The following is a 14,001-nucleotide window of genomic DNA, read 5'->3' on the forward strand; positions in this document are numbered from 1 at the left end:
GAGAGAAGAAATCAATATTTTTTTGAATGAGAGAGAGAGAGAGAGAGAGAGAGAGAGAGAGAGAGGTATCAATGTCGGTAGGAAATGCAACACGAGGGCATATACGACCAACGGTTGGACTTGAACTCGGGTGGAGAGAGAGAGAGAGGTTCTTTTTACAAGGATGCATGCAAGCTGACATGTGACCGGAGACAAAGCCAAGTTTACTATTCTTATAAAAGATCACGCTATAGCTTTAGGAAAAAAGAATAAAAGGGCTAAAACCTTACATATGAGCTAGCTTGCAAAATTTTAACCAAACTAATTAATTTCACCCAAAACACATCTTGGGTGCATATCAATATAAAAATAAATAAATAAATAAAATTTTATCGCCAATAACAAAACTTTCGTCTCAATTATCAAACATAAAAAACGCTCGAAATTTCCACTTCTATGAGGTCGCGCCATGGAGTGTTTGCTTACCGCCAATCAGATCAAGGGCTTCCACAGGGCCATCACTTGCCTGACGAGAATCGGGAATGAACTACTCATCGAAGCTCTTTCAGACAAGGTCAGCTCTTTGAACCTTCAGTATCGTCTGACGCGGCCTATATCACCTTGCTGTTCATTTTGAGCAGCCATACATACATGCATGCCTGCAAATTACATTTCATTTCACATATACATATAAGGGCGCACTTATAGATGTGAAACATTAGCACATGCGTATATACACAGAAACTCCTTTGGATTGCTACTATTGGTCAACTGCATCAAGGCTTCTTCTTTACAGTAACTTCTCATGGGTTTCTTGAATTTTTCCCCTTAGTCACAGCATCAACAACATTGGCAAAAGGTCGTATCATTTGGATGGCACTCCATTGTCAACATTAGCAATCTTGTATGCAATTATTTATGGCTCATTTATAACCATAGTAACAAGAGACTGCCGTTTCCAAGCCAAAAGTTGCAGAAACTCCAGGATCCTTTTCCATTTCCGTTTCCGTTTCCTTTTCCTCGTTCCTAATCTTTCGTGAGAAGAAGTTTGATTTTCCCAAATTTTCCTTGTTCTCTCTATTAGATTATGATCTTCTACATGTAGCTCTGCGTCTCTTATGCAGTACCACTTGTGCATGATCTGAGAAAACACATTCACATGGTTAGTCTCAACAGTGTCATCAACAACAGGGAAGACCTCAATTTCTGGACTTCAAAACCTATACACTAGAGACTATAGACTTCAGTCCATTCTTCAGTCTACTTGGGATGATTATTGCTTTAGGTAGCGTCTTTGTCATCCACAAATAACCATAATCCCATTCAATATGGGTTTGCAATGTCGAAGCCACCTTACATCCAAAACCACGTCCGCACCAAGTAGTTACCAAGGTTGTGACTATGAAATTGCTTGGAAACTCCACCTGACTAGTGTGGCACTTTGGGCAACAAACTTGTAGATTCCTTCCATCAGGTAAGTCCAGTGAGATTGTCCAGTCTTTTGGTTGTCAAGTCCTAGTGAGCTTGTTGAGCAAGCCGCTCAAAAACACTTGGAACTGCCCTGGCAGTCAAACAAGACCACCATTGAGAGGCCGCTCAAAGTGTCATGACACTTGGAGAGTTGTCCTTTCGTACTTGGAGTCCCCTCTTGATCGTCATGTTTCTTGGAGGTTTCTTCCCTCTAGGCTCCTTGGTGCGGAGCTTCCAGCTCGAGGGGTTCCTTGTAAGAGAACACAATAGCAGAAGCATGATCTTCACAATACAAAGCACTAAATTGCAAAAAGAAGTGGTGAGTAAACAATATTAATGGTTGCAAACTTTGATTACAAACTGATGGTTGTCCGTCCACCCGTGTGCTTAGGGTTTGATGGCAATCCAGGGAGGCTCTGGCCGGTGGATGTCTTGCTTACAAGAGTGCTTGAACACAATGAACTCGATGTATAACACACGTTGTCAAACTAGTCTAGACATATATAGTGGCTAGGGTCGTCATGGACGTAGGTCAGCCATGTCGGCCAATCCACGACTTGGTCCAAAATGACCAACCAACCATATCATCCCATTCGGACCATATTAGACTACAACATAGATTTGTAGGGACTATGTGCAACTCCCATGGCCATCTGAGACCGTCTAGACTACAACATAGTTTTGTAGGGACTATGTGCAACTCCCACAGCCATCTGATACCGTTTGGGCCCTCAAACGGGTCATGCAACCAGAGAATAGTGCGTTCTAAGTTTGTTGTCCAGCGCTCAACACCGATGTGGTCACAAAATCCGCACAAGCATGCATTTTACTTGGCAGAATGCCAAGTTTATTAGCAGTCTTTTAATCATTTGGTCACATTTGGCCACCATCCAATGTCTAATCTTGGAAACTGTCGGGTGCTTGGTGCTCACTGTTGGGTATTTCGGAGGGAGTTAGTTTGAATATCCTCTTTGGGTGTGAATAACTCTTATTAAATTTTGGTCAAAAGATAAGGCTTGATGCCTATAAAAGCATGTACTTGGGTGGTTCTATCATTACATGGAATATCATTTGAGTTGTGCAATCTTTCTCTCTTGAGCTTTGTCACATCTTTCTCTCTCTCTCTCTCCACACACACACACACACACACACTCACCATGTCTATCCTCCATCCACCAGCCATTCAACAAACCCTAATCTCTCTTTGCACATGCTCCATCGTGCCACCACGAATGCTAACATGGTATCAGAGCCACCTTAGCCACATGTTCTCTATGTGTTTCTCATTAGAGATGTTGCCATCATCACTGTCAATACTGCGTTTTGTTTCTAAACCTATGCGTTTTCTCATCTGAGCTATGTGTTTTCTCAACCTACCAGCATTCTAGTGGGGCATATATACCTCTCAGCCTAAGTAAGAAAGGGAGGCAAAAGCATTGCATAAGGAGGGTGGCCAAATCAGCAAGCAAAGGGCAGCCATCCAAAGATTAGCGCACATCATCAAGGCAGCCACTAGAGCAAAAATGCAGCCCATCTTCAGTGTAGCAGTGCGGCCTGCTTGGGTAGCAAAATGTTGAGCAGAAGACGGTCATCTTAGGCCCAAATCAGGTCCGATTCAGCCCACAACAACATTTATGCAAAAAATGCACATCATCTTAGCTTGTAGGAGAAAAACGCAAGGCTCATGAGTTGCCAGGAGAAGGAGACCCGATCGGCTTGCAAATCAACCCTCCACACCATCTTCTATATGCATCTTGGTCAGTATATGAAACCGATCTCGTCAAGTGGGAGTAGACTCCGTTGGACACCCACACGCGTAATAGCACAACTTAAATATCACAATATGAATGGACAACTCAATAACAATTGAAAAACTGAAATGAAATAAAGATCAATGGACACCAGCACTGGGGCCGGAACGGGCCGACCCCCCCCTCAATATATATAATATATTATTGGGAGTATTTAAGGGGTACAATGTTCCATGGGTTCGATGAACCAGATGATGTCCATGTACAACTGAAATGAATACAGTAACCAAACAATAGTCTTGAAGTAGACGTTCGAAGTAGAGCGAACCACTTGAAGAAGTCTAGTCTCTATGGTCTCCGTGCCTTCACTGGAATCCGCAAAGAGCGCCCCACTGGTGTTCCAGGACCACGCACAAGCAGGCGCTCCCGTCCCGTACTAACGCCTGGCTCTCCCGATCTCGGCACCCACAGACCGTGGTTCTCCCAAAGTTTGGACTACCCGGCACCGAACGGGTGTTAGCAGCAGTGAATAGCTCTCGAAAGATTTACACCAAAGACCTTCGTTTGAATCTCAATCAAGGTACCCTGTAAAACAATGAATATGGCCTCTAATAGAGCTGGGCACCCTCGCATGAGAGGAGATGGCCCAATTGCTGCTGTTGCTGGCCGCCGGCGAGAGAGAGAGAGAGAGAGAGAGAGAGAGAGAGAGAGAGAGAGAGAGAGAGAGAGAGAGAGAGAGAACCAGCTGCAGTCGCTCGCGTGGTAGAGAGGGACGCCTGTAGCTGCCTGCTTGTGGGAGAGGAAGACGCCTGTGTGCAGCTCGCTTGTGGGCAAGAGAAGGAGTCACCTGGGTGCAGCCCGCTTGTGGGCAAGAGAAAGAGGTTGCGTGCAGCTGCCCACTTGTGTGCAAGAGGGAAGGTCGCCTGCAGCTGCCTGATAGCATGAAATGCAAGCGAGTCACCTGGGTGCAGCCCGCTTGTGGGCAAGAGAAAGAGGTTGCGTGCAGCTGCCCACTTGTGTGCAAGAGAGAAGGTCGCCTGCAGCTGCCTGATAGCATGAAATGCAAGCGAGTCACCTGGGTGCAGCCCGCTTGTGGGCAAGAGAAAGAGGTTGCGTGCAGCTGCCCACTTGTGTGCAAGAGAGAAGGTCGCCTGCAGCTGCCTGATAGCATGAAATGCAAGCGAGTCACCTATAGCTGCTTGTGGGAGAGGAAGACGCCTGTGTGCAGCTCGCTTGTGGGCAAGAGAAGGAGTCACCTGGGTGCAGCCCGCTTGTGGGCAAGAGAAAGAGGTTGCGTGCAGCTGCCCACTTGTGTGCAAGAGAGAAGGTCGCCTGCAGCTGCCTGATAGCATGAAATGCAAGCGAGTCACCTATAGCTGCTCGCTTGTGGGAAAGAAGGCGTCGCCTCTGTGTAGCCTGCTTGTGTGCAAGCAAGAGAGATCACTCTGGATGATTCTTCTTCTGTGCCAGTGCATGGACATGGCACTATCTCCATCTTCCGTTCTGACGAGGACAAGAGGTACTTCTCTGACGTTCTGTATATTCCAGATTTGGCTTTTAACCTTTTGTCAGTGAGTGCTCTTACAGCTCAGGGTGCGGAGGTGATCTTTTCTCGTTATGAGATTACCATTCGTGATAAGGCGACTGGTAGCATCTTGGCTGAGGGAGCCCAAGATAGTGGTCTCTACAAGTTGACCGCTCTGCTTTCTTCTGGTTCTTCTGCTCTTTGGCATGCTTGGTTTGGCCATTTGAGTTATCAGCTTTTGCAGCAAGCTTCGAAGGATGGGTTGGTTGAGGGATTACTGAAGGAGCTCAGCTGTTAGGGTTAGGGTTTGGAAGGTACTTCAGCAAGAAACGTGAGAAGCAGAGAGAGGAACACGACTGCTCATGTATTGAGAGTGAAAAAATGAAGTACAATAGTCACATAAAGATGTGACCTAAAAGTTGTGTTCACATGGTCCGGCCATAAACTGTGCCAGGTGGACCAAATCACTTATAAACTATTATAAGTGAAACTAAGCTAAAACTGGGGAAAAAACCTCCACTAACTGAAGTAAAAAGTGCCCCAGTAATCTATTGATGATCACTAGCACTCCTCTGGGTGCATACACAACATAAAACCCAACAAACCCCCCTGGAGTGATATGTGATCACTGTACATCATCCACCAAAAGGAAACAAATTCAAAGCAGTGCGGAATGCCTCGAATTTCGGACGTGGTAATGCTTTGGTGAAGATGTCTGCCACTTTCTGATCTGTAGGACAGTAGATCAGACTGATATCACCTGCTTGGAGTCTCTCTCGAACAAAATGATAGTGAATCTCAATGTGTTTCGTGCGAGCATGAAACACAGGATTCCTGGCCACAGCAATGGCACTCTGACAGTATAGATAGGTGTAGGCTCCTCCACTGAAATATCCATATCAGTCATGAGACGACGCAGCCAGACACACTCAACGGTAGTAGTGTAGGCTGCTCTGTACTCTGCCTCACAAGACGAAGTGGCCACTGTGGTCTGTTTCTTTCTTAGCCAAGAAATACATGAAGAGCCAAGAATGTAACAATTTCCACTAGTGGAATGTGTGGTATCAAAATCACCAGCCCAATCTGAATCGCTGTAAGCATATAACTGCATGTCACCCCCCTCAGGAATCCTAGAGACAAGGTACCCTGCAAATACCGAAATACTCGCTTCACAGCTTGCCAATGTGACAATCGTGGGCTGTGCATGAATCTGCTCAACTGAGATACGGCATACTGAATATCTGGCCGTGTAGTACACAAGTAAATAAGGCACCCAATAGCCTGAGCATATGTAGTGGCATCAAATAAAATACTGTCATCTTGTAGTGACAGTCATCCCAGGCTCCATAGGAGTGCTAATAGGCTTGCAATCTTGAAATTTAAACTTCTCCAGAAGTTTAGCAACATACCGAGATTGCAACAATCCAATGCCTCTATTATTCTGCACAAACTGTATGCCCAAATAGTAGTGTACGAGCCCCAAATCAGACATGTCAAATGTCTGTTGCAGTATCTCTTTAAAAGCTGCAATTTTGTCATCATTTGATCCCATGAGCAAAAGATCATCTACATAAAGACTGATGACCAGCAGATCTTTCTCTTCTTTCTTTACATACAAAGTGGCTTCTGATGGACTGTTCACATAGCCTTGAGTGAGTAGGAAAGCATCTATCTTTGCATACCAAGCTCGTGGAGCTTGTTTCAAACCATACAAGGTCTTTTTCAGCCTGCATACTTTCCCTTCATGACCACGTTTTGCAAAACCTATGGGCTGATGTACATAAACTTCCTCCTCGAGATCCCCATGTAGGAAAGCAGTCTTGATGTCCAACTGGTGAACAACCCAACCACGATGTGCAGCCAATGCAATGACACACCTAAGTGTCGACATACGGGATGTAGGAGCAAATGTCTCCTCATAATCAATGCCCCCCTTCTGTGCATAGCCCTTTGCAACTAGACGGGCTTTGTACCTGTCAATGGATCCATTTGCATGTCTTTTCAACTTATAGACCCACTTAGTACCAATGGCTTTCTTGCCTTTGGGCAGATCAACCAAATCCCATGTTTGATTCCTTTCAATAGAATCAAGCTCATCCTGCATGGCTTTATTCCAATGCACATTGTCTCGTGCATCCACAAATGAATCAGGCTCATCATCATCCTGTAAACTGGCTGCCATAACCATATTCAAATCCATGATGTGTGCATGCTCATTGGTCCGTGTCTCCCTACGAGTACGACCAGCAAGAGGACCCTCTAGATGGCTGTCCTGTAATGTCCTCAAATACCATCTAGGTATGTGTCTGACCTGTGGAGCCTGCTGTCCCATATTTGGCTCAACTTCTGGCTCAATTTGCTGCTGAATTTCTGCACCACCTTCATGATTGGCTGGTTGTCCTGTACCCTCATGGGTTGGATCACCAACTGTGGAATGAAACTCCATAGGTAGTAGACCTTCAAACAGATCATTTTCAGCCTGATTTACATCATAACCAGCCATGGATATTTTTGATTTTTCATCAAAAATCACATCCCGACTAGTGAATATCTTCTTGGATAGTGGGTCATATAACTGGTAGCCCTTGCTCTCACGGCTATACCCAACAAAAATACATTTTGTGGCTTTATCATCCAACTTCCTCATCAACTTTTTGGGTATGTGTGCATATGCAAGACACCCAAAAGTACGAAAATGTGATACCGAAGGCTTGCGGCCATGCCAAGCTTCAAAAGGAGTAATGGAAACCAATGCCTTTGTGGGACATCGATTCAAAATATGACAAGCACACATTACAGCTTCCACCCAAAAGATATGTGGTAGCTTCTTTGCCTTTAACATACATCTGGCCATCTCCATGAGTGACCGATTCTTCCTTTCTGCAACCCCATTGTGCTGTGGAGCATAAGGAGTAGTATACTGATGTTTGATACCTCTACTCTCAAGAAAGGAATTCAACATATGTGACACATATTCCCCCCCTCGGTCAGAACGAAGAGTCTTAACCTTGCATTCTGACTCTGTTTCAGCAAGTGCTACAAAGGCCAAAAATGCATCATATACCTGTGATTTCTGTGTCAACGGATAGACCCAGCATATACGAGAGAAGTCATCAATAAATGTAGCAAAATAGAAGCAACCTCCTAATGACTTCGTCTGCATGGGACCACAAAGATCACTGTGTATAAGCTGTAACTTTGCAGTTGCTCGTAGAGTCTGATCACGTGGGAAGGAAAACCGATGCATTTTTCCCAAAATACATCCTTCACATATGTGATCTGGAGGCTTCTCCATAAGAGGTAGGTCTGTCAACATGTTATGTCGCTGCATAAGCATAAGACTACCAAAATTTACATGCCCCATGCGAGCATGCCATAACTCCGCATCAACCATAGCTGGAGTAAGAGTGAATGCATTATAAGCAGACTGATCCACTGGCTGAAATGCATCCAACTGATAAAGTCCATGACATAATGTACCAGTAAGCATCAAGGTCAAAGCATTAGCTTTGTCTCTGACCATGCATTTGTCATCATCAAAGTGGACTTGCATACCACACTGTGCTAAAGAAGAAATGGACAACAAATTCTTCTTTATCCCTGGTACATATAAGGCATCTGTAAGGCGAAGAATAGAGCCATCAATGGCTGTGAGCTGAATCTCCCCAATGCCACGAACTGGATATGAAGCATTATTGGCACACTGAACGGTTTTGCCAACAGGGGCAGGGCCTACATGACAAAACAAATCCCTGCGAGATGTAATATGCTTTGAAGCACCACTATCAAAATACCAAGTACATGCATGCTCTGTCACACTGAGTGCCTGTGAAGACCAAGTGGCATCATAGCTGCATGTGTAGAAACAGTAATCCTTGTCCTCAACAAAAGAAGCAGTCTCTGGAGGAGCTTTAGAGGCATCATTTACAGACATCCCAGATTCCTTTGCCTTCTCTTTGGCAATCCTCTTCCTACACTCTGTGATGTAGTGAACTGGCTTCTTACAGTAATGGCATTTGCCCTTCTTCTTGGGCTGTCCATCACCTTTCTTGGTATCCTGAGATGAACCACCATCACCTGAATTCTGATTTGAACTCTTTGGCTGAGATTTGCCTTTCCCTTTTTGACCTGTAGTAAATGCTTGTTCAGCACTCGTATTCATATTCATGTTCTTCCTGATTTGCTCTTCTTGTAGCAAGAGAGCAACAAGTTCCTGATACTTAAGGGGTTCAACAGCATTCCTCATGCTGAGGTTCAAAGAGGTATGAAAGCCAAGTAAGATCTTGGCAAAGAGTTCAAGATGGTGGACACAAACTGTGTCTCAGGAATAATCTCATCCACATTGATGAGGTGCTCTCTCAAATCCTGCAGCTTGTTCAAGTGGCTAGACATATCATCTCCTTCATGCATTTTCTGATTTTCCAGCTCTCTTTTCAAAAACGAGATCCGAGCCTCATTACGAGCAGCATACATTTGCTCCAAAGTCACCCATGCATTCCGTGAAGAGCCAGCTGAACGAATATGAGGTATAATAGACCTCTGTATTGACAATGCAATAAGTGACAAGGCTTGTGCATCTTTGGCATCCCATGTCTTCTGAGCATTTGTTCTTTGAACAGGCAATGGCTGACCTGGTGCCTGTACCTGTTGTCCTCGTCCACGAGCATCCCCTTGGGGAGGAGTCTCTGGAGGCAATAGACCTAGACGTGGTTCATCACCACTAACAAAATCCCAAAGACCTTTTGCCACGAGCACATTTCTCAGCATAAAACTCCGCAAGGAGTAGTTCATGCCGTCCAACTTGTCTTCCTTAGACAAATACGTGAATACATCACTCTGCTGTTGATTTGCCATTATGCCAATGCACAATGTTGTACCTGTGTATCAAAAAACCCAATAGCAACAACCCTGAAAGCAACTGTACTCCACTGAATACAGCTAACCCAAATATGCCTGCACTCTCAATCCTCTGAATGTGCAACACAATGCACCACTGACTGAGTAGAGCACCAAAAATGGCTCACACAGTGCCAAAATGCCCAAAAATGCCCAAAGTTACTGCACCCAAAACCTTGCAAAAAACCTGTAGAGATTTCTTTGCAAGAAAATCTGCCTGTATCTGCCAGAAAATTTTCACAGAGAAAATGTCCAAATTTCAGAACTAGTAAAGCTTACCACAAATGGGATTTTGCAGGTACAGGCGCTGTAGACTGTACGGAACTAGTGTACGGTACAGTGCAGGTACAGGTCGACTGCACGTTGTACAGAACAGCTGTACGGCGATTGTACGGAGCAGGTACACGCAGCAGGTACTGTACGGGAACAACAGTCGATAGGTTGGCAGCAGGTACTGTACGGAGCTGGGCGAGTAGCTGACGGCGAGTGTAGGTCGCCTGCAGGTACTGTACGGGGGGCTGGGCAACTGTGTACGGGGCAAAGTAGGCGCTGCACGGTGCTGTGTACGGAACAGTATAGCTGGTCGACTAATGTACGGAGTAGAGTACGAAACAGGACAGGCGCCTGTACGGAGTGTACGGCTGAAGGCGACTACCTGTACGTGGCTGCAGTTGAAGGCGATAATGTACGGACACTGATGGCGTGGAACAGTACGGGCAGGGCCCGTGGAGCAGTACGGGCAGGGCAGGCCAACCTGGGAGCTCTGATACCAAATGAAGGAGCTCAGCTGTTAGGGTTAGGGTTTGGAAGGTACTTCAGCAAGAAACGTGAGAAGCAGAGAGAGGAACACGACTGCTCATGTATTGAGAGTGAAAAAATGAAGTACAATAGTCACATAAAGATGTGACCTAAAAGTTGTGTTCACATGGTCCGGCCATAAAGTGTGCCAGGTGGACCAAATCACTTACAAACTATTATAAGTGAAACTAAGCTAAAACTGGGGAAAAAACCTCCACTAACTGAAGTAAAAAGTGCCCCAGTAATCTACTGATGATCACTAGCACTCCTCTGGGTGCATACACAACATAAAACCCAACAAACCCCCCTGGAGTGATATGTGATCACTGTACATCATCCACCAAAAGGAAACAAATTCAAAGCAGTGCGGAATGCCTCGAATTTCGGACGTGGTAATGCTTTGGTGAAGATGTCTGCCACATTCTGATCTGTAGGACAGTAGATCAGACTGATATCACCTGCCTGGAGTCGCTCCTGAACAAAATGATAGTGAATCTCAATGTGTTTCGTGCGAGCATGAAACACAGGATTCCTGGCCACAGCAATGGCACTCTGACAGTATAGATAGGTGTAGGCTCCTCCACTGAAATATCCATATCAATCATGAGACGACGCAGCCAGACACACTCAACGGTAGTAGTGTAGGCTGCTCTGTACTTTGCCTCACAAGACGAAGTGGCCATTGTGGTCTGTTTCTTGCTTAGCCAAGAAATACATGAGCCAAGAATGTAACAATTTCCACTAGTGGAATGTGTGGTATCAAAATCACCAGCCCAATCTGAATCACTATAAGCATATAGCTGCATGTCACTCCCCTCAGGAATCCTAGAGACAAGGTACCTTGCAAATACCGAAATACTCGCTTCACAGCTTGCCAATGTGACAATCGTGGGCTGTGCATGAATCTGCTCAACTGAGATACGGCATACTGAATATCTGGCCGTGTAGTACACAAGTAAATAAGGCACCCAACAGCCTGAGCATATGTAGTGGCATCAAATAAAATACTGTCATCTTGTAGTGACAGTTTCATCCGAGGCTCCATAGGAGTGCTAATAGGCTTGCAATCCTGAAATTTAAACTTCTCCAGAAGTTTAGCAACATACCGAGATTGCAACAACCCAATGCCTCTATTATCCTGCACAAACTGTATGCCCAAATAGTAGTGTACGAGCCCCAAATCAGACATGCCAAATGTCTGTTGCAGTATCTCTTTAAAAGCTGCAATTTTGTCATCATTTGATCCCATGAGCAAAAGATCATCTACATAAAGACTGATGACCAGCAGATCTTTCTCTTCTTTCTTTACATACAAAGTGGCTTCTGATGGACTGTTCACAAAGCCTTGAGTGAGTAGGAAAGCATCTATCTTTGCATACCAAGCTTGTGGAGCTTGTTTCAAACCATACAAGGTCTTTTTCAGCCTGCATACTTTCCCTTCATGACCATGGATGATTTTACCCGATATACTTGGGTTTTCTTTCTGAAGACCAAGGATGAGACTTTTCAGCACTTCTGTGATTGGAAAGCTGAGGTGGAAAAAGAGATCGGTCACTCGGTCAAGGCTCTTAGTTCGGATGGAGGGGGTGAGTTCACATCCGAGGAGTTTAAGCAATATTGCAAGACACATGGCATTCGGGGACAGCTTACTACATCATATACTCCATCATGGAATGGAGTTGCAGAGAGGAAGAATAGGACCATTATGGAGATGGCCCGTGCTATGCTTGAGCATTCTTCATTACCTTGACGTTTCTGGGTTGAGGCGGCTTCCACTGTTGTCTACATTTAGAACAGGTCTCCTACTGCTACTCTTCCCGATAAAACTCCATATGAGGTTTTCCATGGTGAGAAGCCCTCCGTTGTTCATTTCCGGATATTTGGGTGTACCGCGTATGTTCATGTGCCTAAGGAGCATCGCTCCAAGTTGGACTCGAAGTCTCAGTGCATGACTTTTCTCGGATACAGCATTGTGTCCAAGGCATATTGTCTTTATGATCCTCAGGCCGGTAAAGTTGTTGTGAGCCGTGATGTGGTGTTCGACGAGACTCCTACATCTTCAGAGGGGGGTGGTGAGCTTCTTCTTCCTTCACCTCCGTCGCTGCCTCCTTCTCCTCCTCCTCCTACTCCCGTTGCTTCTGTTACACCTCCAACTGAGGACACTTAGTCAGATGATGATGACCTTGCTCCTCCTCCGGTGAGTTCGAGTAGATCTGTACCTGGTTGGTATTATCAGACAGTTCGTGATTCTGGGTTACGTGAGCTTTCTTCTGCTCCTTCGGCTGGTTCTCTTCGGCGTTCTTCCAGAGTTACAGGGAAACAAATTCATGAGGGCAACATGTTTGTTAATTATGCTCTTATGTCTACTATCATTAATGGTCCTTCTGATCCCACTTCTGTAGGCGAGGCTCTTTCTCATGAGCCTTGGCGTTGTGCTATGCAGGTAGAGCTGGATGCTATCAAACGGAATGGCACTTGGATTTTGGTGCCTCGGCCACTGCAGTGTAAGGTGATTGGTGTGCGTTGGATCTTCAAATCAAAGTTTCGAGCTGATGGCAGCTTGGACAACCACAAGGCGAGGTTGGTTGCCAAGGGTTATGCTCAGCGCCCTGGTGTCGACTTCGATGAGACCTTCGCTCCGACGGCCCAGATGACTACCATTCGCACCGTTCTTGCACTTGCGGGACATCATAGATGGCCCGTTTTCAGATGGATGTCAAGTCGGCTTTCCTGAATGGAGAGCTTACACAGGAGGTTTATATTGATTAGCCGCCAGGATTTGTTGTTTCGGGCAAACAGGATCATGTGTACTGGCTGGAGAAGGCTTTATATGGTCTAAAGTAGGCTCCGCGGGCTTGGTACCAGTGGATTGATGAGTTCTTTCAGAAGCTCGGCCTGCGCCGTTCTCACGCAGATTCGAACCTTTATATCCTCCTTGAGAGGGGGTTGATTGTTATCATTGTGGTCTATGTTGATGACCTCATCTTTACGGTTCTTATTCTGTGCGGATCCGTTCTGTTATGGATGCTTTGGAGACAGAGTTTGAGATGATGGATCTTGGCCTCTTGCATTATTTTCTTGGCTTTGAGATTTTGCAGACCTCGAAGGGCATTTTCTTCTCTCAGCAGAAGTACACTCGGGAGATTCTCGACAAATTTTGTCGGTTGTTTGGTATGGTTGACCTACTCCTGATTGGACATATGCTTCGCAGTTTAGTATGCATGCAGAGTCTGCTTTTGTAGGATTGAATGCACATGTAACGCCAGTGGTTGGCAAGCTTTGCATTCAAATTGGCAACTATGGTGATCATGAGGAGTTCCTCATAGGTCCTACTTCTTCGGGATATGATGTTTTACTTGGCAGGCCCTGACATTTTCGCATGCTTTCAGTTTCAAATTTTAAAAAGAAGACGCTTACCTTTACTCATAAGGGCAAGCAGTATTGTATTCATGCAGGCACTACTAGTGCAACTATTTCCGTTGTAGGCCATATTGCCATTAAAAAGCAAATAAAGAAGTCTATTTGTTTGTACTTGGTTTTTGTCAAAGAGCAAATTAGATCTAAAGATGAAAGTATGACACA

The 14,001-nt window shown here is 45.3% G+C and overlaps 1 protein-coding gene across 6 annotated transcripts in view; it reads left to right on the forward strand.

Annotated features, from left to right (window-relative positions):
* Positions 1 to 418: 418 nt before the first annotated feature.
* RAD9 (cell cycle checkpoint control protein family) overlaps positions 419 to 14,001 on the forward strand; it is a 58,635-nt gene continuing 45,052 nt past the window's right edge. For 4 of the 6 annotated variants that reach the window (XM_086797091.1, XM_086797093.1, XM_086797092.1 and 1 more), the window contains exon 1: positions 419 to 553. In XM_086797091.1, the coding sequence (XP_086653217.1) occupies positions 449 to 553 (105 nt within the window). In that variant the 5' untranslated portion in view covers positions 419 to 448. The remainder of the gene's footprint in view (positions 554 to 14,001) is intronic. The other 2 variants (XM_086797095.1, XM_086797096.1) reach the window with 2 other exon arrangements.

This window comes from Cibotium barometz, chromosome 65 (genome assembly GCF_041138505.1).
Source record: "Cibotium barometz isolate CiBa-2024 chromosome 65, ASM4113850v1, whole genome shotgun sequence".
Taxonomy (NCBI): domain Eukaryota; kingdom Viridiplantae; phylum Streptophyta; class Polypodiopsida; order Cyatheales; family Cibotiaceae; genus Cibotium; species Cibotium barometz.